Raw genomic sequence first — 24268 nt, forward strand, 5'->3', positions numbered from 1 at the left:
GGAGATCTGCCCCAAGACCTTCCTCCACCTACCTCCTTGCACCTGGAGTTGAACATTTCCTCCACCTTCCTCCTTGTTTCAGGCACATAGCATTTCTTCATGAGGGGGAAATAGTGCGGGTACTTCAGGGTGACCTTCAGCTTGCCGTCCTCTGTCTTCTCCAGGGAGTTCAGGAAGTCCTCGGGGAGCCCCCCTGGAGAAGGAGAGGAGACAAAGACGGGTGGACTTTGAGGATTACCTGCAGATCCCCGCAGTGCGCTCTGGGGCTGCTTAGTCAGGAAGCATGGGAAGGCATGTCCTCCCTGCAAACCGGCGAGCACACCAGCCAAAGGGGGCTTTGTAGCTGGGTGTAACTGGCAATTCTCACGCTGCTTCACCTGGACCGAAGCAAGCTCGGGCCAGCAGCAGCAGCCAGTTATTTCTACTGGCAGATTTCCGCTTGATCGGGCAGTTAGACAGCGAGCTCGGAGACGGGTCATTGTCACAGAAGGGAGATGAACCAATCCCTGAAGCCTTAGCGTCAGGAGAAGCAAACCTTCCTGGAGGTGCCAGTAGGCCTGGTTCCTCGACCACAAGCAGCCCTTACCCAGTTCCTCCTTGGAGAAGGGCAGGTAGGTGGTGTCTTCATTCAGGTTCTTGTTGAAGTCGATGCAGAGCAGGCTCAGCCTTTTCTTAATAGCTTTGATTTTCTTTTGAAAAAATATATATAGACACGTCATCAGGCACAACTAAATTGGGGGAGGAAGCTGAGCATCGCCGTTTGCCATGCGTGGTCAGTTCTGTGCACACTCAGTTCCCTGTTACTGGCTTCTCTCCAAACAGGGCCAGCTGTGCAGAGACACAGAGATCTCAACCTGGGACAAACAATCTCTGCTCATGCCTGGAAACCCAGCCATCATGCCCCGGGCCCGTCTGTTTGTGGCCAACTCAAGGAGTGGTGGGTGTTCAAGGTCTATCCAGCCATTGGTTAATTGAATTTCCCCTGCTTGTCAAGTCTCTCAACTGCCCTCTAGCCCCTTCTGCCGCAGTGCAGCCCACGAGATGTGGGTTACCCTAATCAAGCTAAATCTGCTCACTGTTTCCCAGCTCCCTTACGGAACCTCTGCCCCTCACATGCAAACTTCACGTTACCATCGCTCTCGGGCTGGGGGCTGCTGTCAGTCCTAGGTTGCTACATTCTGCTTTGACTCTCTTCAGCCCAGGATCCCAAAGGGTACAGAGATTAGCTCCCCAAACTGACAGGTGCCATTATCCTCACCTTACAGGAGAGAAAACCTCACTTGCCCTGAGTCAGTGATAGAGCCAGGAATAGAACCCAGGAGTCCAGGCTGACAGTCTTCTGGTCTAGCCACAAGATCACACTCCTTTAGCTGTAGCCACCCCCTGTACAGCTATTTACCACACTAGTGACAGTCTCACCTTCTGCGTCTCCTCCGGGAGGTGAAGGCCATTTCGTTTACCCAGTTTAATCAGCCTCTCTAGATACCTCTTCGCTTCAGGCCTCAGGGAAGCACTTTCCGCCTTCTCCTGTCAGACAAAAAGGGGGAGTATCCAGAGCTGAAGGGGCGACAGTGCAGGGAGAGGGGTTTGCTAATCTACAACTGCGACACAGCCACAGCAAGCTATTTGTGTAGGTCCTACGCACGGTCTGTTTCAATGTCTGTGGACCCGAACTAGAGGAAACACCCCCCCTAGAAGGGTTAGATTCAAGAGGCTGGTCCCCACTAGATTATTTTCAACATGGATCCCAACTTTACAAATCATTAGCCAACCCGGAGCCTCCATGGGATGTAGGTCAAGGTCATTTAAAGATGAGGAAACTGAGGCACAACAAAGGGATGGGGCTTCTCAAGCTCACACAGTGTGTCAGAGCTGAGACTAGATCCCAGAAGTCCCAATTCCCCAGTCTTTCGTTTTAACTACTAAACGATATTGCCCTCACATTGTAATAGGACAGACAGTAGGGAGAGGGACTCATTGACAGGGTCCCTGTGTACTCCCTGTTGGGATGCTGGGCCTGTTGTCTTCTCAGCACTGTGAGCCACCCAGGTTATCCTTCCCCCCTTCCTCTGAACCTGGAGCCAGACGATCCTCTGGTACACGTCCTGCCTCATGCTCATCTCCACGTCGAAATCCGAGAGCTTTTTGTCTGCCTCCGTGCTGGCCGTGCGGATATCTTTGCGAGGGGAGACGTGCTGGGGGAAGTCCAGCATGTTCCTCTGAACTGAAACGACAAAGCCAGGAGCTCAGACTGTAGCAAGGGCCCCGGAGCGCTATAGGGTTAGTGTTTGAAGTAAGTGCCAGTTTCACAGTCTGGAGCCTAACACACAGCCCAAGCGGGGACAAGGCAGGGTGCTCCCACCGGCACGTCCCACACCTCACCTGGAACAACCCCTTCTAGCAAGGAGTTCGATCCGTCGCAGCTCACTCAGTCCTTGAGGTCTCTGTTGAGCCTTCTGGTCTCAGAGCCAGATGTGTGTCGTATGGAAAGCATTGTATGGCTGTTTGGCAGTGCTGTGTTGGTGACACCTGTCCCTTGGGAAATGCCCTGGGACCCAGCCTGCCATGACATACAGGCAGAGAGGTGTGAGGAAGCTCGCATAGTGGTTGCCCACCTAACTCCTGGATATGACCGGTGCCACCTGTCTCCCATCTTTCATGAGCACTAGAATTCAAGCCATAGTTCTAGGTGAAATCCTAAGATGCTGTGGAGGCCAGACGATGTGTCCCTGTTAAAAGATGCTGCCCTATGCACAATCACTGCTGTCTGCTTAACCGGAGAGACAGGATTCGACAGAGCACTGCTGGTTAATCAGGAAATACCCATACATCCAGTTGGCCACTCCCAGGAACTTGGGGGTTCAGGATTGGGCCCTGGGACTCTCCCTCAGGTCAGCGTGGGCTGGGAAGGATGCACCCAGCTATCATCATAGAACTGGCATGGAGAACACCTGTGCCATGCCAGCAAGGCACCTAGCAGTCACAGAGTCCCTAATGCTCCCCTCCTAAAGATCACAGTGACTTTGTTGTGGGCGCTGGATCTGCCTTAAGGGCAACACCTCCCACAGCAAACCTCATTACTGTAACTCCTCACTGAGGCAATCCGCGCTGGACGCTGCATCATACAAAGAACTGGGTTACCTAGCTCTGCTCAGCTGGACCCACCCCAGGGTTTGCTGCAGCTCAGGGAATGGCTAATGTAGATAAAGTCCAGCAGGGTTGGATTTTGGCCAAAGACAACAGGGTCGGGGGAGGTGCTTTGGTTTGGGGAGGTGCTCCAAAGTCTGATCTTGTTGATTGTTTAATTGCTAGGAAGGTCTTTTGAGATGAACTAAAAAAAACAAACAAACCTCCAATAATCACATTTTAAAACAATGCAGTTCTAGCGTGGATGCTTCTCAAAGCCTCCATGTCCACAGCCTGTGTTCTCCTTGCTCATTTCCACTTCAGAAGGCAAAGGCAGGGAGTATATCCCTTACCACCACTTCTATGCGGCCCTGAACAACAAAACTCTGCAGCAGGGCCCTGCTGTCCCCACAGACCCATCATAAGAATTCTCTGTTGAGCAGAGAACTGGGGTGCGCCAGGAAAGGGCTGACAGGTCTGTGGATGTTAACACCATTTCTGCTTAGTAAGGAATCCCCCCACTCCCACCCCCGGCACACACTTTTTTTGTGTGTGGAAAAATCAGAGAAGGTGCAAACTCATGACATTTCCCTTGCACCACCAGTGGTCAGACTGGGGAAAAGATACTGCGAGCAGGGAAGGTTGTCTGACTGAGAACAAACAGGTGTTACCCTGAGGCCAGCTTCATTTATAAACAGGGTTATTTTTTCACAGCATTTTAGCTGTAGTTCTAAAAAGAAAGACATTGTTGACAGAGAAGGGAGCTCACACCCATTTGTGTCATCCCACATCTGATCATAGAAACTAGAGATGGAAAAGCCCTAGTCCCCCAATCATCTTTCTGCTGATGCCTGGTTGTTTCCTACAGCACACTGTCTACCCTCTGTCCAGGTACTGCAACAACAGGCAACTCCAAAGTCCTAAGTGTTGCTTTTAAAAATCACTTCCAGCAGCTCCTCTCGGAAACCATCTCACTGTCAAGTCACCATCAGGCAGATTTTTCCTGACATTCTGTCTCTGTTTCCCATCCAATTCCATCCCACTCTTCCCAGTTATGCCCCACTGTATAAACCCCAGCGAGGACATGTAAGAGAGAGGCTGGTGGAGTTATGCTAGGAAAACCCAATGATTCTAGACACTAGAGATGCACAAGATCTAAAAAGAACTCAGCTACTGACAAAAGCAATAGAGGGTTCCAGAAAAGAGCCAAATCCTATTTGTCCACGTACCTGTATATTCCACCTCCACATCAGCCAGAGCTTTGAGGGTATTTTCATAGGAGACCTCCCCCTGCTCCTGGGAGCCCACCCGGTCATACACCTGCTTGCTCCTTTCTAGCAGCTCCAGAGTCATGTTTTCTATTTGCTCTGCTGTCAGGTCCCATCTTAGTCGGTTCACTGGAGGTCTGTGGGACTGGCTGTCCACAACGTTACCTGAACAGGTAGGAAAGAGATCTACATGTAAGATATTGCCCTAGACGAGTGTGGTGAACTCACCCACAGATTAATAAGGCAGGGACTCAAAAGACAGGTCTGGCAAATACCACAGATGCCCTGTAACAGCTCAGAAAAAAAGTCGATCTGTTTGAACCAAAAAGTAAACGGAACAGTTTCCAGTCAATGTTTTACCCCCTCATTTATGGCAACCCCTTGACCAAAACTTGACCCCTTAATTACCCCGCCCTCTGGCGCAGATCTGTGGAGGAGCTTTGAAACTTTGGTTTGGGGGGAAAGTAACACACAAAGAATGACAAAGAACTGGTGCAGCAGGGGGTAGGTGATGGGAAGATTACACCTTAGCATCTCAGCGTAGCCTTAATGAGGATACCAGTGACTGCAGCAGACCCAGCTGCAGAGCTGCCGCCCAGACCTACTGGGAGTAACTCCACAGCAGGGAGCTTTCTCTCACTCCAGCCCGGCAAGTTTACAAGCTGGGGAGGAATCTCTCCTTGTTTGCAGGGGAAGTTTAAATAGAGAGTCGGGAGCAGATGCCCAAATGAGAGGGAAAGAGAGAGAGCAATATTGGTTGGAAAGTTTCTGATTTACAAGTGATCTCCACTGTAGCTGAGCTGGTCCCCGGATATGAGAGAAACAAGGTAGGTGAAACTTGTTGCTCAGCTGGAGTTGGTGCAATAAAAGGTATTATTATCTCACGCACCTTGTCTCGCCAATTTACAATAATCAAATTCCAACTAAATCTGCCTCACTGCTTCCCATTCCCTGCACTCCGCCTTCCCGTTCCCATCTCCTTTACTCTGCCCCCCACCCCAACTTCCCACCCTCCTATCCCCCAGACCCCCACCCCAAACATGCTTCCCCATGCCCAACAATTGCTCGTCGCCTGCTCTCCCTCTCCCCACCCTACACCACTGCCACCCCTTCCCAACCCCATAGCTTCTCCCCATGCCCTACTACCCCTTACCCTACACTTTGCCTCCGTCTCCACATCCCGCACCTCTCTCACCCCTCTCCCTCCATGCCCAGCGCCCCCCAGAGCCATCTCCCCCTGCCCGTTTCCCTCCCCCCGCTGCTTTCGATTCTCTGCCACGCACGCAGCCCTTCTCACCCTCCCTGGCCCCCACGTGGCCCCGCCTCCCCAGCTGGGGTATACCTGTGGGGGGAGCCATGGCGTGCGGATCCTGCTACCTGCTACCCTCAGTGCGAGAACGCGCGGCGTGCAGCCCACGCACACGGGCGCGAGACGCACTGTGGGCGTAAAACGTTGCTCTAGGATCACATCCTCAGAAAGGGTAAGGGGCGAGGAGAGGAGCGAGCGACGTGAAGGATCTGAGGAGTGGGAGGACCATGCGCGTTGGCAGGGCCGCGGTAGAGGGGTGTGGGGTGTTGCCACAATGCAGTGGCCTGCCTCCCGCAAGGGGGAAAGCAGCCAGTGAGCTGCCCTCCCGAGAGGGCACAGCCCCCCGAACGGAGGGACCAGTGATGTCCTATGACTATCCGGCCCACTTGCCCATGTGGGAACTGCTCACTTCGTCGGCACAGCCTGGGGGGGGCTGGCGCACTTGAGCCTCAGCCTCGGGGGGCTGAAGGGGGCACCGAGCGGCATGGGGGCCTAGCGGTAACGAGCCCAGCTCGGGGGGCCGCGAGGGGGCACTGGGGACTGGGTGGCCTCTTGGCCACAGCCAGCTCGGGGTGGGCTGAGGGGGGCACGGGGCTGGGGGGGGCTCTAGCGCGAGCCCAGCGGCGAGATGTCGGAGGCTGGCCGGTGACAGGGCCTACGGAGACACAGTAAGGGTCATGCCGCTAGTAGTCGGGGCAGTAGAGGGGGTCATCGTGGGGCTGGGTGAGGAACGATACGGCGCGAGCCCCAGCTCGAGCGGGCGTGAGGGGGGGACAGGGGCTGGGGAGGCACCCGCGAGCAGCTGGGATGGGGGCTTGAGTGGGGGCACGGGCGGGGGGCAGCGCTCGAAGCCTATCTCGGGAGTGCAGGGGGTGAGGGGCACTGCGGGATTGTCTGTGGGGGCAGCGCTAAGCCATCCTCGGTGGACGGGTCCCTGTCCCAGCCAGGAGGGCAGTCCCTCACCAGTTTCATACCCATGACACAAACATGGCGACAAACCATGGGTGGCGTGGTGGGGGCTGTTGACAGAGGGGCCGCAGCGCATGAGGGCGGCGAGGAGGGGCAAAGCGCCTACTCGTTTACACAAAGCGGCGGGGGGGGCGAGGCGGGGCTCTCTCTGCCGCTTGCACCGCGCCGCGTTGCGATCCCCTCTCTATGGCAAAATTCTGAGGCAGAGCGCGCGTAGCAACAGTGTGCGCCACCCTCCGCGATCCCATCAATGCATTGGTTGCACATCGACGCACTATGTCCGTGTCGCAATGTAAGCCGCCGGTCGGTAGCCTTTCCGGTGTTCGCCCATTCCTGCTTTCCGTGTGTCGGCCCGCGGTCGCGGTGCGGCAGATTGCACATGCTGCTGTCGCCTTAGCTGGGTCTGCGTATGCCCCCTCGCCGGATGCGATGGCTCGGGCAGCCTAGCCCAAAGCTATCCCGGCTCCGGGCAAGCTTGTGCTGTCCAGTTTTGTCGCGAAGTGGGGAAGCGGCGTCATTGGCGCATTGCGCAGTGTGCGCCTGAGCGTAGTTGGGGAGTTGCCGTCTTCAGAGCTCGAAGGCGCTTTCGTGAGTGCAAGTGCACTTGGGGGCGGGCGAGGGGGGGCCTTAGGACGTGGTGGCAGGCCCCTCCATCTGCCCCCCCCGGGGATCGGGAAGGCTCCCCCGGGAGGCAGCCCCCCCGTCTCTAGAGCGGCTCTACCCTGGCTGGGGGCGGGTGCTGAGGGGGACGCCGCCTGGGGGGGGGGACTGCCAAGGGGCGCCTGTTCTGAAAGCGGCTGCTGGCTCCTGGTGACTTATTCCGCATGTCGTTTCAAAAATCGCGAGTCGGTGAGCCGACGGCAGTAGCTGTTCTCGTGATTCTACTCTGAATGTCCTCTCGCAGGAGCGGTTGTAGCTCCCTCCTGTACACTGTCTCACTCGCTGGCCTTATGAGCAATACCCTTAGCCTATTGTGCTATTTTGCTGTGCACTAAGCTCTTAGCTTGCCCACCCCCCCGTCGCCTCTATCAGTATCTATCCCTGGCGGGGTTTTCATCCAGGGATAATATGCTTTATACCGTTGCAGCTTCTTCAACTATATCTTCAACAGGAAGCATATTACCTATAACTGGTGATCTCTCCTATACCTGGTTTCTAACTACCAATTCGCCTCCTCAATATCATCACTCCTCACCAGCCACTTCAGGCTGTATACCGCCACAAAACCCTGTCCTCTCAATCCATGTCTAAACTCGGGCTAACGCTCCTTACTGGTATACACTCCTATTGACACAGCTGCCTATGAGCTGGCAAACCCCACTTTTTCTCTCTCTCAACTTGCTTGAGGCCTTATTCAACACCATTACACTTCATCAAGAAGACCTAAGATCATGCCCACGTGCAGTTATAACCGTATTCTGTCTTAGCAGCTTGTCTATCCAGTACATGGTCAGGATTGCCACCTCTGTCCAACAATAACTATTCTGGCAGAAGTCATAGCGTCTTCTTTTAAAAACAGTTATATCTCTGTAGTTAGTTGCGCCCTCGGGCATCATCAGCGTAGGGTTATATGCTCTTAAATTACTAAGTAAGGTGGCTACAAGCAAGGTGTGCTATATAGCAATGGTGTCTCCATAAGAGGCTAGCACTTTTCGCTTGGGAAAGAGGAGACTAAGTTTATGTATTAGAGGTATTAATAAAATTATAGCCGTGCTGTGTTGCGAGAATGTGATAGAAAATTATTTACTTGTCATCCCATTTACATCTAACTAGGTCCCAAAGAATTAACTCTGTGTGCTTCATAACCTACTAATATGGAAGTTCTTTCCATCAACTCCCATCGATCTCTCCAGGTCTGAAGGTAGGTACTGTAACTTGTGTAAAAAGAAAACTGTGGATAAACATTCCTGAGTTCCAGTCCCCGCAGATGAAATGCAATAGCAGACTCAATTCGTGTCCCTATCCTCCTCTAGAGGTGGAGCTGGACGCCAGATCTAGCAGACTTGATGCATTCTTTGTTATAGAAACCATGAGAAAGGTGCGTAATAATAATTTTGTTTGGAAAGCAGGTTCCCACAAGGTGCTTGTGTAAAAGTACTAATAGTCTGTCCGATCCGCCACATATACGCTAGTAGCAAAGCAAAAAGCTCTTGTCACAGTAACCCTGTAACCTTTGTTTAATATCTTTTTGCGTGTCTGCCTACAACTGCAGACCGCAAACATTGACTGGTCAAACACGCTTTTTTACTAAACAAATTAACAAATGAGCGCACTGGTGTATTGAACAACCACCGGCACAATCATCAGTGTTTGAACATTCTTTCTCCCGAATCTCGGCCGGGTCTTTAGGTCCCTAACTGATGTGTAGTAAGCTTGTTAACTACTTGGTGCAGGAGAGCTGGGGTGGGGCAGGCCCCATCCTCCTGCCCCCCCGGGGACTCGGGAAGGTCCCCCCGGGAGCAGCCCCCCCGTCTCTAGAGCGCCCTGCTGGGGGCGGGTGCTGAGGGGGGAGCCGCCTGCGGGGGGGGGACTGCCAGGGGCCGCCTGTTTCTGAAAGCGGCTGCTGGCCTGGGGCTTTCGCTGGGTCGGGTTCAAATGGCGGCTGGCAGCGGAGCGTTTCCGTGACAGCAGAAGCGAGTGTGGAGGCGGTGAGGCGCTTGCACCCGTCACTGTCCTGCCTACAGAAGACCCTTAGGCTTTGCCTGCGCAGCTGCACCCCCGTCGCTACATCAGTACAGCCGCCTGGTGTGGGCGTGGTTCCACCAGGGGAAATATGCTTATACCGTTGCAGCTAATCTTATATGGGGAGGGGCATATCCTGTATCAACAGGAGCATATTTATACCGGTATAACTGTGTCCTCACTGTGGGTGGTACTGGTATAACCACAGTATTGCCCCAAATATCACATCCCTCACCAGCACACTTATACCAGCACAAACCCTGTGAGCGAGCCTTAAGCCGTGTCTAAACTGGGCATGCTTTACTGGTATACACTCCTAGTGTGACACAGCTTATACTGGCAAAACACACTTTTACTAATCTAGCTTATTCCACATACACTCAGACAAAACCAGTAAAAGTGCAGTATAACCGTATCTGTCTTAGCAGCTTCTTCCAGTACACTGGTCAAGGATTGCACCTCTGTCCAACATAGCTATTCTGGCAGAAGTCTATAGCGTAGACATGGCCTTTAAAAAAAAGTATATCTCTGTAGGAGTGCCTGGGCATCTGGGGTAGCTTTATATGCTCTTAAATTTGATTAAAAGTAAGGGTGGCTACAAGCAAGGGTGGCTACCTTGTATTGAAATAGCAGAGGTGACTCTGAAAAGAGGCTAGCACTTTTCAGCTTGGAAAAGAGGAGACTAAGGGGAGATATGATAGAGGTATATAAAATCATGAGTGATGTGGAGAAAGTGAATAAGGAAAAGTTATTTACTTGTTCCCATAATATAAGAACTAGGGGTCACCAAATGAAATTAATGGGCAGCAGGTTTAAAACAAATAAAAGGAAGTTCTTTTTCACACACCGCACTGTCAACTTGTGGAGCTCTTTGCCAGGGGATGTTGTGAAGGCTAGGACTGTAACAGGGTTTAAAAGAGAACTGGATAAATTCCTGGAGGTTCAGTCCATGAATGGCTATTAGCCAGGATGGGTAAGGAATGGTGTCCCTAGCCTCCGTTTGTCAGAGGGTGGAGCTGGACGCCAGGAGATTTTGAGCAGACATGAGCATCTGTTGTAAAGAAACCACAGAGAAAGGGGTATAATTTTGTTGGAAAGCAGAGTCCCAAAGGTGCTTGTGTAAAAGTTACTAATAGCCTCCGTTAACAGCTTACAAATAGCTAGTAGCAAAAGCAAAAGCCTCATGTACACAGTAACCTGAACTTTTAAACTATCTTTTCTCTTCTGCCTCAAAGCAGAGAAAACTTGCTTCAAACCAGTTTTTACTAAACAAATAACAAAAGCGCAAGGTTTAACAACCACCAATCAAGTGTTAACACGGCCAGGGTCTTTGTCTAAATGTGTATAAAAAGCTTGTAAAATTTGTATGAGACAAAGTCTTTTGTACCAAGGTACAGGACTCTCCTTTGTTTTGCAGAATAAAGCATATTTTCCTTATCCCTGTCAGGCTGTTATTGGCTCTCAGCTAGGCAGACCCAATATTTCAGTAACACTTGGTATGAGCTTGACATAAGACCTTCATCCCCATTTCCCTCTCACTTTTGAGTTCAGCAGTGATAACTTGTCCCACTCAGTTCTGATCTGTGCTTTTCAGGTGACTATTTTGCTCTGGTGTCTCATTGAAATGTAGACTCTGCGAAGTTTAATTGAATCTTTACCCGCTCCCCAGCTAGTGGAGCCCAATCACCTGTTCAGAACATCTTCTTACTCTGCACTAAGTTTCTTTTAGTGTTAACCTGGTCAAGTTGCATAGGAGCCAAAAATACCCAGAGCATGGTAGGAAGCTAGTGGACTGGCACAGGACTGGCAGTGGGGTATCCCTGAATTCTTTTTCCAGCTCTGATATTAATGTTGGGCAAATCATTTTGCCTCTTGGGCTCAGTTTCCCCTCTCTGAAATGGTTGTATGTGCTCTGAGTAGGGGGTTGTGCTAGATTTTCAAGTGTTCAGTGTCTTTTGTCTGGACCAATGTTTCAAAGGTACTTACGTGGCCCACATCACCGTAGTATCTGAGCGCCTCACAGCACCCTTGTGAGGCAGGGCAGTGCTATTATCCCCATTTCACAGGTGGGAAGGTGAGGCAGAGAGATGAAGTGACTTGCCCAGGCTCACACAGGGAGTCTCTGGCAGAACTGGGAATTGAAGGCTTGAATTGTAGGCTAGCACCCTGACCAGTGGACCATCCGTCCCCTCCGTATAGAGAACTGTATTCTACTTAGTAGAACCTCACTGTTTGCCCTGTTGCACATTAAATTGAACCTTTTTTTTTTCTGTAAATTTTTTTGTTGAGACATCAGAGCAAAAAGTTCTGACGGGGAGACGAAATGGCTGACAAGAGGCGGCTGGCATACTCCATCATCCAGTTCCTACATGACCAGCTACAGAACGGGGGTCTTTCTCCTGATGCCCAGGAGAGCTTAGAAGGTAAGTGGGTCGGTGTCTTCCGTGTTCATGCCTTGTAGAGAAGAGGTCTGCTCCAGGGCTCTTGGGGAACTCAAGCAGATCAGTCCTTACTACCTGCCTCCCTTTCAGCTGTACAATTCCTGCGGTGCTGTAGTCCCTAAACCTTCCTAATCGATGAAGTGAAATCTTGTCCTGTGTAAACTCTTAGTGAGAAGGGAACCCAAAATGTTAAGCAGCCAGACAAGAGACCAACTTTCCTGCTAGCCTCTTCCAGGAGAAGCACAGGCTAACCCAGGAAAGGAATATATATATATATATATATATATATGGCAATTGAAATTTACATTGATCCAAAGTCTGAGACTTGCCACATGGGGTCTTAGATAAGGGCTTGTCAGCAGGGGGCAATACGTACTATGGAAGTGTGATTTCTAAAGTGCACTAATGTGCTGGGCATTCATAGGTCTGTGTAGAACCTGCAGGTGTGCACTGAATGTTTCCTAGTGTGCTTTAATGTATTTGGTGCTCACCAGCAACATGTACACAGACTAATTAATGCACGTTAGTGCACTTTAGAAATCCCACCCCGTGGTGCAATTTGTGTAGACAAAGCCCTAAGTCTCAGAACGCTCTGCAAGACTGAGAGATCAAGGAGCATCTGATAGTACAATGCAATGTTAAAAATGAATGCCTTATTCTTGTTGGAAGCTTTCCAGCCCTGATGTTAAGAACCTTCCCTGTAGGCGACCCTGGGTATTACAGACCCTATGGGAGGGCTGTGCCAGCAATAGGAGCATGTGGCCCTTCACCCAAATGCAGCACACACAGAAACTAGTTGAAAGAGAGCGTGCAGCCAGAGCCAGGACAGGGAGTGACTGTTGTAGGCAAAGGAGAAGTAGAGAAGGTTCCTTGAAGCATGGAAAGATTATTTCAAGTGCAGGATACTGTGTATATAAAGGTACAAGGTAGAGGGGCTCTGCTAGGCTGAACTCTTCCAGCATGTCCTTGGGTCTGTCCTTAATGCACCGTCCTTGACCCAGGACTGGGAACGTTGGTAGATAATGGCCTGTGAAAGAGAGGGGGCAGGAGACAGTGGTAGAGGAGTTCCCCATTTTGTTTTGTATCTCTGGTATTGCCAATGTGTAGCCAGAGAGGCTACAGCAAGCAGCTCAAAGAGCTAGTAAGGAGCAATTAACCCCCTGCATTTAAGTTTTTAAAAAACATGCAAACAATAATTCAGCACTTCAGATGCTGTGTATGCTTGCAGGAGTGTAGATCTGCTTTGCCATCTGTGAGCTATATTGATTTTTTTTTTCCTCCCTAAAGTCATCTGAGGCTATAGGGAGGTTGCCCTTGTGACTCATTCTAGAAGCTCTGTCTTTGGAGCCAAGGTTTGCACATCTCCATTAAGTGTGTTGGGAAAACATCGGCATGTAAGGTACTGTGCCAGCTTCAGCAAGATAATGTTCATTCAGGCACCTGCCTGCCACTCTAGCCAAAGGACTGCTGCAGTCTTCTGATCCTTTAGAAACTGCATTGTGCTCAACAGGTAATGGCTTGTGCATGAGGTTTCAGATGCTCTAATCAACACGGTGTTATCCTTGATGTAAGGAACAATGGCCTTTTGTGGCTAAGGTACTGGACTTGGATCCAGGAGATTTGAGTTCAATTTTTAGCCTTGCCACAGACTCCCTAGGTGACCTTGGACAAGTTACTAAATTGCTCCATGCCTCAGTTTCTCCATTTATAAAACTAGGATCATTCTTTCAAAGATGTTGTATGGATAAATTTGTTTCTGAGGCTGTCAGATACTACAGGGATGGGGCCATATAAGTACGTAGCTAGAAATGAAGAGCCGCTCCCTGAGCACTTCAGCAAACATTAATCCTTGCAATACCCTTGAAAGGGACTTAATTGTCCCTATTTTACAGACGGGGAAACAGGCAGAGAGGTGAAGTGATTTGCCCTAGGTGTCTCTCACGCCTAGAAGCAGATCAGGAAATAAAACCTCATAGTCCTAGGCACTCTCAACTGTTCCACACTACCACTCCACAGCTAGATTATGCCCCAAATATGTATTCTGCTTCATATAAATTTATATTTCGGATATCTTCATAAATTCAGACTCCATTGGAGGGAGGGAATGACACGGAAAGGTGTTTAGAGGATGTGGGGAATGTTAAATGCCCACCTTCCTTCCCACCCAGTTGCAATCCAGTGCCTGGAGACTGCTTTTGGAGTATCCATGGAAGACCAAGATCTGGTTGTGTCTCAAACTCTCCCTGAAATTTTCAAAGCTGCCACAGGAAAGGTTTGTGTCCTACAGACTTTTCAGATCTACTAATGAAAATCATTGTCTAAGCGCGAGATATTTATTAATATAGCTCTGAGATTTGAACTAAAACAGTGGAAAGCTACCCATTGGGCTTAGTTTCACATCTGTCTCCCCCCATTGGGGAGTCAAAAGCTGGAAGCATTTAACTCTTAAAGATGCAGGGTCAGGGAAATTAAAGCATTGGTTTATAGTAATTGCCAGTGATAAAGCATAGCTTTCTTATTCTTCTTTGATATTATAAGGAGCCTCATTATGTCAGAACAAATTCTGAGCCAGTCACCCCCTCAGAAGAAGACATGGCTGAAGCTGAAAGACTTAAGACTGAAGGTAACTACATACTGGGCTGATATATTGACACAGGAAAGATAACATGGTATATACAGTACAGGCAACTAACGATGAAGGAGGCAGGCAAGCTTAACTCAAAGTATGTGAAGGTCGGCACAGCAAGAAGGAAGAGGAATTGTGCAGGGTGATGTAATTAGGATCAGTGTGGTGGAATTAAGAACGGGTTCATCTCTGTGTATACCCACACAGTGGTATACACAGAGAATCAGAGTGGAGTCAGAGAATGCTTCACCTGTTTGAGCGATTCACCAGTTTTTATGCTCTGATGAAAGAGCATGCCTTTGTCTTGCTAAGTATCAGAGGGGTAGCCGTGTTAGTCTGGATCTGTAAAAGCAGCAAAGAGTCCTGTGGCACCTTATAGACTAACAGATGTATTGGAGCATGAGCTTTTGTGGGTGAATACCCACTTTGTTGGGTGCATGAGCTTTCATGGGTAAATACTCACTTCGTCAGATGTTTGTCTTGCTAGTTCCCCAGAGTGCTGCTGAAGCAGAAGGGTGCTGGAATGTTGTTCAGACTGTATGTATAGGAACTGCTTCTACAACCTAGAGGCAGCACCCTCTGCGTGGGCATCTGGCAGCTCCTCAGCAGGCTCTCAAGCAGGAGGAGCAGAATCCTATGTTCAACTAAAACTGCAGAAGTGTATTTAGGTGGCAGAGTGTAGTGGCTCCAGTTGGAATCTAGCTAGGACACCCAGTTAGTGTTCGCTCTGATCATTGCATCCTGGAAAAGAACATGTTGACTGGAACATGGCACAGATGCGCATGGTTTTCTTCTCAACTGTAACCCCTTTTCCCTGCTATGTTAACACTGCATGCTCATCCTGGAAAAAAGTGAAACTCTCCCCACTCTGCAGCACCCCTAGTGGTCAGTTAGAGCAGTGCTGCGTGGCTCAATGAATCTGTGGATGGAGACTGAAAGCTGTTATGGTGATTGTGGGCTTGAAAGATGCTAAAGAGAAATTAATGAGGAAGCCTGCAAGATCCCTTCTGAAATGGTCGTGCTTAGCTTGGAAGCCTAATAATGCCAAAAGACCTACAGTTTCCTTGCTGGAGACTTCTCCCTGCACTGTTTGCTGAGCAGATCTCCCAGCTGCTCATATTCTGAGGCAGCAGTTCTCAGCCATGTGGCCGAGGACCCCCTGGGGGTCCGTGAGCAGGTTTCAGGGGGTCTGCCAAGCAGGACCAGCATCAGACTCACTGAAGCTAAGGGCAGAAAGCTGAAGTCCTGCTGCCCCAAGCCCCGCCACCTGGGGCTGCAGCTGAAACCTGAGCGACTTAGCTTCACTGGGCGCCTTGTGATATGGGGCCCCAGGCAGTTGCCCTTCTTGCTACCCCCTCATGCTGGCAGTAGCTTTTATGTACAGAAAACAGTTGGTATAGCACAGGTGGGCTGTGGAGTTTTTATAGCGTTTTTGGGGGCCCTCAGAAAGAAAAAGGTTGAGAACCTCTGTTCTAAGGGATGTGCAAAAGGGTGGCGTTTTCAGCATATCTACATGCTCCTTTTTGCATTGTTTTAAGCAGAGGCCAAGAAAAATTGAGACCCCAGCCCATTGCTCTAATTGCTTCATCTGTTTGACTTGTTACAGAGACCTTTGTTTTTCCATTTAGGTAATGAACAAATGAAGGCAGAAAACTTTGAAAGTGCTGTGTCTTTCTACGCAAAAGCAATTGAATTAAATCCATCAAATGCAGTATATTTTTGCAACAGGTACTGACATTTAACTCTCTTCGCAGGTTTTTATATTCACATGTTTGTATTTTGAGCCTTGGCTCATTTTTCATTGTTTATGGGGGCCTTGCATGGTCCGACTCCTGATTTGAACCTTATCAGACTGTTCTTAATTTATTGTTTGTCCTTTGTTTTTGGCAACTTGTGCTGACTTGTTTTCCTTTGACTTCTGCCTGCCTTGTGGCACTGGCATTTCTAGGGAGGGCTGTTTTCCATATCCCTGTCCTATTAAGCACTTGATGAGATATGTGGATACCAAGTAACACTGTCTGACTCTACTCGAAAACCCCTTTGTAACTGCAGCAGACAGCACAGATTTGGAAAGATTGTGTTGCTAATGGATGAAGCAGCAAAACAAGATCTGATCTTTCAGAGGCTGAGAATTGAAGGCCTAGTTTTCAAGGAATTCAACATGCAATTGTGTGCAAAAAATGCTGATTTAATGTTCATTGAAATCAATGGAAAGACGCCCATTCACTTGGCTCAGAGCCTGCGCTCCCAACTTATATTTACAGTTATCATGTTTGCATGTATACAAATGGCCATGTAATGAGCCTATTATTAGCCTCAATGCATGTCCAACTCTTTGAAAAATCATTCATAAGCTGCCTTCCCCTCCTGAATTTTGCCTGTATCATGTGGGCATTAGCTTATGAGGTGCTGAGCATTTTCAATAGAAGTTGCAGGATTGAGGCATGAACAAGCATATTCCAGTATTTATTTATTTATTTATATATATATATTTTTTTGCCTCCGTGTGTGTGTGTGATGGGGGGTGAAGAGGGAGAAGATCAGGGGGCAGGGGAAGAGCATAAGCGTTGTTATGACCTGAGAAATCAAGGCATAGAGCTGTGATATCTTGTATTAAGGGATCAGTTTCCATCCTGAATAATACCAATTTGAACAGATCTAAAAACTAGTAGACATGTCTCCTTCACTCGTCAGCCACCTCTGAGATGGCACAGGGGCAGAGCCATGCTCCATGATATGTTTAGGAGAGAAAATGAAGTAGGAAAATGAAGGAGGAAACTACAGGGGGACCTTAGGATGGCAGTAGGTTGTTATTCAAGTTAGAATCTGAGCTGAAGTCAGGTTTTAAGTTTAAACCTTCCCTTGGGCGCTGAAGGAAGAGCATGAAGGGTGACTTTGATTGGCATATTCAGACCCAATAAGCTTCCTGTGCATTGCTTTCTCCATTCTCCCCAGGGCTGCTGCTTACAGCAAATTAGGAAACTATGCTGGAGCCGTCAGAGACTGTGAAAGAGCTATCGGCATTGATCCAAACTACAGCAAAGCTTATGGCAGAATGGGGTAGGTACTGGCAACTGCTTCTTTATAAAGGTGTTGACTTCAAAATGAATGGCAAGTCCTGTGGTAATGATCCTGGTAGTGGTGTTCTGCTTCTGAACGGTGACACGGGAATATCCGGTGCTTAATGGTCTGTGGATCTTTGATATGTAACCTTCTATAACAGGCCTTCATTTTATTTCCTCTCTCAATAGCTTAGCCCTCTCCAGTTTAAACAAACACGCAGAAGCTGTTATTTACTACAAAAAAGCCCTGGAGTTGGATCCAGACAACGAAACGTACAAATCAAACCTTAAAATAGCCGAACAGAAAATGAAAGAAACCCCTAGTCCAGTAAGTTCTTTCCCATCCTGTTTGAGGGCCAAGCCGAGAATTATGCTAGGTTGCGGGGAGAAAAATAAATGTCTTAATTGTGCTACTTTAAGGTGTTACTGGCCAGCTCTAACAGCTACATTATCGTCTCTCAGTATCTGACAGGGCGCTGTTAACTTGGGTTAAGTCTGGAATATAGGTGTAACATATAAGGTGGTAATGGTGGGGAGGAGTAGGGGAAAAGGCAGTTTATAACACAATTAAAACCTAGTTAGAACAACTTCCCTGCAGCACTGTGAACCCAGACACAGCAGCACTGTGCTTATCTGGAAAATGCCTAGAAAAAGTGAAACTAAAAAGCGGAGTTTCACAGCCCTAAATAATATTTATTCTCTTATTGCACTTTAACTATGAAACTCTGTGTTCATTAGTTCTTACTAATAGGAAGGAAGAGGTTGTTTGAAGTAAGTGTTCTTATCTCGATGGCCTTTTAAAAAGGGACAAACCTCAGAGGGAAAAATATCCTTGATGCCGCTCAGTTTTCAGGCCAGAGTATTTAGGGTTTGACTGATTCGCATTTCCACTAAGGACCCCTGACAGTGGACTTCAGTGTAAATGAGCATTAGCCCTTATGGCAAGAGTATAAATGAAGGACCTTAAGCAACAGTCACTCTTACCTTTGTGTAGGTTTAAATCGCAGCTCTGTGTACAGAATGATTTGCAGCTGAAGCGATGTTCTGTTTAAAGATGTACACCTGTAGGTTAATTGCAGTGTGCTGTGAGCTGTACTGGAGGCAGGTAGATGTTGTTGTGCCTGACTACATTTATGTTTGGTTTCCTCCTTGCAGACTGGAGGCACAGGAGGATTTGATTTAGCTGGATTGCTGAATAACCCAGGCTTCATGAGCATGGTAAATTTGCGCACATTAGATCCCAGCCAGCTTGCATCTTGTCCATGTATTTGGATGTAAGGAACGAAATGCATTGATGCGTGACCGTGGGAGTTCAGACATTTCACTAGCAGATATGTTTTCATTTCATTCATCAAAAGATTGCTTTGAGGAGACTGAATTAAAGCTAAAGAGCCAGTTACTTACTCACAGGCTTTTCAGTGTGAGATGTGAGGATGTGATGGAGGCTCCCTGCTCTGCATGATTGGCCTTGTCTTGTGTGGTGTACTGTGTTTCTCTTGTCGCTACTCTTCCTGTTAATATAGTTTAGTGTCACTGCCTTCACTTTGTGGAGTTGAATGGCACAACATCTGTATATCCATGCAGGCACTTCTTTAAATAGGATGTAATCTTTTTCTTTTTAAATAGGCATCTAACCTCATGAACAATCCACAAGTACAACAGCTGTAAGTTCGATACCATCTCGTATTTCTTCTTTGAATCACTCCTTTGACTTTGTACATTGGTTGGCTGTTGGGGTATGGCTGAAGTGAGGTTCTGGGCTCATAAATGTGCATGAAGGCATTTAAAGGAACACGTTATTTTGTTCTGTGTACCTGTTGTGATCATCATGGCTTGACATGCTAAGGACTTGTGTAGTAAAGATGTGCAGAAAGGGGAGGGAAGGTGGCCTGGAGTTATCACACTGAGTTGGGGCTCGGGAAGTCAGGGTTTGATTCATGGCTCTGCCATAGATTTCCTGCGTCACTGGTGAGTCACTTCAGCAGTGTCTCATTCCTTGTCTGTGAAATGAGGATACTTTCCTGCATTGCAGGAGGGCTGTGAGCACAAATTCATGAGTGTTTGTGAGGTGCTCACATACTGTCAGGCCATAAAATACAAAGATAAGCCTTGTGACTTTTCTGCTTATCCCCTTTAAAGCACTATTTCAGTTAGAAATGGGGCACTCTAATGAAATTCTGGGGATGCTATAATTTATTCTGACTTCCTGATCCCATTGGCTTGGCTTACAAGCCAAAGATCTGGAGTCACCATATCCAATTGGTTCTTTCTGCCTCTTCCATCATCATTGTGAATAGAGGCTCTGCAGTTGGAACTGAACTGCCAATTTTGTTAATGACATAAAAGGCAGGATAAGAGCCATCTTGCATTCCCATAGTCCCTCTGTCTTACATGAGTTGAAACACCTTTGGCCTTCCAGTGTCCACAGATCTCACTTGTAGACACACAGTGAGCAGATCTCTTAATGCAGTACAACCTCCTGTATAAACCATGCATGCATAAGGCAGAATCTTCACATCTGTCAAGACAACAATAGCAGATACTGTAGCAAGGCCCATTATTACTAAGATCTTTACAATATCTATACTCCAGCCCACTTGCTATTGTGCTGTTGATAACATAAATTAAATTAAAATGAAACTGCAGCTGATGAAATTAATAAACAAATGGTGAATTAGAGAGGTTCTACTGTATGTAGCTTTTTGACTGTCACCAGACCTTAAAGATCAGAAGGCAAGCGGCAGGGGTTTCAGTAAGATTCTCCTGAATGTCTGACCAAGCATTTAGCAGTAGAACTGAGGAGGGAGGGATTGGATTACGCTTAAGCCCATGAGAAACTCTGGCTCTTCACTCTAATTGTAACAGTGCTTTAATTTAAATTTAATTCTAGCAAGCCAAATCTTTTCCTCCTTAATTATGAAACTGACATGCTTTGTGCTGACTTTAAAAAAAAAAAGTAACTTTTGTGCCTACCAAAAAACTTGTAGTAAGTGAAATCTCCATCTCTCTTTGTTCTGAGCAATAAATGTTTCTTTGCAGAATGTCTGGGATGATTTCAGGTGGCCAGAACCCTATGGGAGCAGCAGGAGCCAGCCCTTCCCCTAACGACCTTGCCAGCCTTATCCAAGCGTAAGTCGAATGACTTTTTTCCACCTCTTTGAATAATCAATAGATGCATTTCAGCCTTCTTGGTCAAAAGTCAAAGCTTCATTTACAACCAAATACCTTCCAGAAAACTTTAGTCTCGACCCTGCCTTTCAATAACATACCCCAGCTTCTTTTCTTAAATAGAACAGGGGGCATCTCTTGTGCCATGGAGAACTTAGTATCCCCTGATCGCAGTGTTAGACTTCTCTGTGCTCCAAACTGCTCTGACATTAGTGATCAGTTAGTAAGTGTCAAAAATCAGGATGGGGATAATAGGCACCTATATCAGAGAGAGCCCCAAATACAGAGATTGTCACTATATAATCAGGACATCTGGTCACCCTGCCTGACATGCGTGGTGAGAAAAATTGATTAGATATGTCGCTTTCTCTCCTTCAGAGGTCAACAGTTTGCTCAGCAGATGCAGCAGCAGAATCCAGAGCTAATAGAAGAGTTACGAAGTCAGATTAGGAGTCGGACCCCCAGTGCTAGCAATGAGGATCAGCAGGAATGAGAATACCAGGTGAGTTCATGAGCCCTACGTTATACAAGCCAGCTCTATTGAGCAGGGACTTCTGTGCTGGGTTACTCAAGATCTGTCTCATTGTCTTTGGACAACTTACTTCACGCATTCTCTGTGCCTGTTTCCCTACTTGTAAAATGTGTGAGATAGCACCATACCTCAGAGAGAGACTGAGGATTAGTGGTTGTAAAGTGCTTTGAACAATACTATAGAAGCACAAGGTGCTATTTACGTGTCCCTTGCTGGCCATCAAATAAATAAATAAGTCTCATCCTATGTGCAGAGGGGTTAGGAGAGGGGCAATTTTAAAAACCAAAGTCACAAATATGTCTTGTCTTCCTGTCTTTGCAGTGCTACCCATGGGAATTCTTCACTATAAAAAAACTGGAAGCCATGTGTGTGTTGCCATTTCTCCAGTTGGAAAAGAGAGAAAAAGGAAAACAAACCAGAAAAAAAAAACTTTATACGACCTGCATGTTAAAGACAGATTCTCATTTTCTTCCACTAGTCCCTTTGCCTGCCCCCCAAATCCCTCTTTTCCCTCTGGAAGATCCAGCAAGCAGTAAACACAAACCAGCATCAATTGTCTTTCTCGAACTCAGAAAACCAACCACATTGTTACCTGCTACGTTGAGGATTTGAATCCATTTTCAAGGACACAGCACTCTTCACTGTAAGAAACCTCCACCCTCTTGACCGGCTGCTTAAAAGGAGTGAACAGCTCCATTCCCCTTCTTACATCTTTTCATCATGTTTAAGAGATGCCATTGTTTAAACGCAATTAACCCATCGCAGCTCACTGAATCTCCTTGACCCAACAGCTAGGTGTCAAAAATCGCTTATGTTCACTGCATTTCTTATTCGAGTGCATAGCGATACTGCTGATATGGTTTCTACACAAGAGATTAAGATGGTGGACATCTCTAAAGGCATTTGTGAATGTAAGTGTATTTTGGGGGATGGGTTGCCTGGAGTAAGACCGTTTTCTGTGACTCCTTCAAACTGAGCATTTTTGATACACTTTTTTCAGATCTTTTTTGCCAATAATGAGACAATTTATCTAGTATTTTAAAAAAAAAAAAAAAATCATGGTTCTATCTTTGTCAGCTGTCCTCTCTGCGGTAGTTGGGGAAGGAGAAGATTTGACTCCTTTTAGTTCAAGTTTTTAGAAGTTTTTGTGTTTGTCTCTTGCGTGTGAGTGGTCACGGAGATCAGGGCTTCTGTGATAGAGATGGGAGTTGCAGATACCCATTTCAGAGGGGTTTGAGTTGCTGAATACATAGGAATGTGAGCTGGTGGAATAAAACTGTTTTTTTGGATCCATAATATACTGACTGGTCACTAACTGAGCTGTGGGACTGGCAAGGAGCTTTTATGCCTCAGTGTATTACAGGCAGAATGGGGAGGGGACCCATGCAATTTATCAGAATAAATGTCCTGCATCTACCAGGACCTCTAGTATTACCAAAATGATTCTATAGCTCAGGTACCCATACTGACTTCAAAACGTGTAAGTGATTCCACTAGTCAAGCTCAGAGGAACTTTATAAATCTGAGGTTCAAGCTAGAGTAACTCAGAGAGCAGGAGGGGATGTGTGTGAAGTGTCATATTGCCAGGTGCAAGAAAACCATCTAGTTTAACGCTTGGTAGGTGTAAGAGATTAAAAAGCCTGGGGGATGAGTGGGGCGGGGGGGGAGGTGCGCATCCAACTAAATAGGGTTTTATTGTTTTGATACCATCTGTAAACAACTTTTTTTAAATACTCTAACTGTGGTCATTGTAACTTGTGGAGAATAAAATACTTTGATGCTCTTTGTCATCCCTTTTGACCAAAGGTGACCAAAACAGCAAAGCTCTAAGCCACAGGGTGTGACTGGCCTGCCCAGTCTCTTCATAGGAATAATTAATTTGGGCCCCAGTCCTGGGCTAGCTCGCTCATGAGTGGGCTGCTGCACCTGTATGGAGCTCTGCTCACTTCAGTGGGGTCTGCCCAGATACAGCAATCCACCCCAGTGCCGACACTTGCAGGATCGAGACCTTGCTTTCACTGTGCAACAGTTACAACTGGAGAAAACCTACAGGTGGTTTTTCTTTCCCCCTCACGACTGCTCTTTGTTGCTTGTTTTGCTCCTTTACGTGAAACTCTCTCCCTGCATATTTCTAAGCAATTTGGCAAGAGAAGCCTGGCAGGATCTCTTATAGTTAAACTGAAAATTAATAACAAGGGAGCGATGCCATCCAAAATGCACAGCCTACTTAGAAATCTCTCTCTCCATTTGTTACCAGTTCCACCTTAGACTGATAACATTTACATTTTTAAATATTCTAATTTCCTTTTCGTACAGCTTATTTACTATTGTATGTGGCTCAGCTTGGCCATTGAAAATAGGCTAGTCAGTTTCACTTTATTTATATGCAGCTTTTAATCAGTTTCACTCTGGGTGTCCTACATTGGCACTGTGCTGCAACCAGGGGAATGTTGCTACTTTGAAAATTAACTGGTCCCATAGCAATTTTTTAAAAATTGGTGGAAATATGTTTATTAAATGTTGCAATAGCTGATTATTACTTAAACTCCTGGAAAATTTTGGACCTAAATTCTTCCCTTAAACTATTGCAGCTTAGCAGTCCTTTTTAGATATATAAGGAAGTGTTTTAAAGGGATGCTATCAAGTTAAAAATTATACTTCTGTCTCGAGATTTTTATCAGTAACACTCAAGATTACTTGAAATGAAGGAGCTTAGTGGAAAAAAACGATGTCTTGTTTCATTTTGTGCGTTTGACAGCATTTGTATAAATGCAGCATTGTTGCTTTTCCTTTTAGAGTCCGTGTCCTTTGTTTAGGTCGGTCTTTCCCAAAGTAATGAGAGAAGAAACAATTTTAAAACCAGGAACATGAAATTGTAGAACCACAAAGCTACGGAGCAGTTGTGGAGCTAGAGATTACTTTAAATTCAGTATTTTTAAGCAACAAGGTTTCAGGCTGGTGACATCCCTTTCGTGTGACTTGATTAGAGTAGAATATTTTATGATGCTTTTTTACATTAAGTAAAACCTCTTATGCCAGCAAGGCAGGACACATTGCAGCATGTTCTTGCATGAGCAATGATCAC

At 47.2% G+C, this 24268-nt stretch overlaps 2 protein-coding genes across 5 annotated transcripts in view; one reads left to right on the plus strand and one right to left on the minus strand.

The window, feature by feature from the left end:
• Nucleotides 1–24268, minus strand: part of THOP1 (thimet oligopeptidase 1) — a 66122-nt gene that overhangs the window by 9305 nt on the left and 32549 nt on the right. For 2 of the 3 annotated variants that reach the window (XM_032791914.2, XM_032791837.2), the window contains exons 1-6: nt 5737–5815; nt 4356–4559; nt 2076–2224; nt 1420–1527; nt 587–689; nt 33–193 (exon numbers count right to left, since the gene is read on the minus strand). In XM_032791914.2, the coding sequence (XP_032647805.1) occupies nt 33–193; nt 587–689; nt 1420–1527; nt 2076–2224; nt 4356–4559; nt 5737–5752 (741 nt within the window). In that variant the 5' untranslated portion in view covers nt 5753–5815. Of the gene's footprint in view, nt 1–32; nt 194–586; nt 690–1419; nt 1528–2075; nt 2225–4355; nt 4560–5736; nt 5816–24268 lie in introns of those variants that run through there. The other variant, XM_032792004.2, reaches the window with a different exon arrangement.
• SGTA (small glutamine rich tetratricopeptide repeat co-chaperone alpha) lies at nt 7168–22964 on the plus strand. 2 transcript variants are annotated; one of them, XM_075070912.1, is made up of 12 exons: nt 7168–7260; nt 11644–11777; nt 13964–14067; nt 14334–14418; nt 16050–16149; nt 17377–17481; nt 17673–17811; nt 18639–18701; nt 19110–19147; nt 20523–20612; nt 21030–21153; nt 21505–22964. In XM_075070912.1, the coding sequence occupies exons 2-11, from the start codon at nt 11678–11680 to the stop codon at nt 21142–21144; spliced, it is 939 nt and encodes a 312-aa protein (XP_074927013.1). In that variant the 5' UTR covers nt 7168–7260; nt 11644–11677; the 3' UTR covers nt 21145–21153; nt 21505–22964. The 2 variants fall into 2 exon arrangements, with proteins under 2 accessions (XP_074927013.1, XP_032648154.1); XM_032792263.2 differs by lacking the exon at nt 7168–7260 and having other exon boundaries at nt 11621–11777.

The sequence above is a fragment of the Chelonoidis abingdonii genome, chromosome 11, assembly GCF_003597395.2.
Source record: "Chelonoidis abingdonii isolate Lonesome George chromosome 11, CheloAbing_2.0, whole genome shotgun sequence".
Lineage (NCBI taxonomy): Eukaryota > Metazoa > Chordata > Testudines > Testudinidae > Chelonoidis > Chelonoidis abingdonii.

What these genes read in the sequence shown, in the direction of transcription:
- SGTA (XM_075070912.1), top strand. Translation starts at nt 11,678, where the DNA reads ATGGCTGACAAGAGGCGGCTGGCATACTCCATCATCCAGTTCCTACAT. An exon ending in TGCCCAGGAGAGCTTAGAAG is followed by an intron (nt 11,778 to 13,963) that starts GTAAGTGGGTCG and finishes CTTCCCACCCAG; the next exon opens with TTGCAATCCAGTGCCTGGAG. An exon ending in TGAAAGACTTAAGACTGAAG is followed by an intron (nt 14,419 to 16,049) that starts GTAACTACATAC and finishes TTTTCCATTTAG; the next exon opens with GTAATGAACAAATGAAGGCA.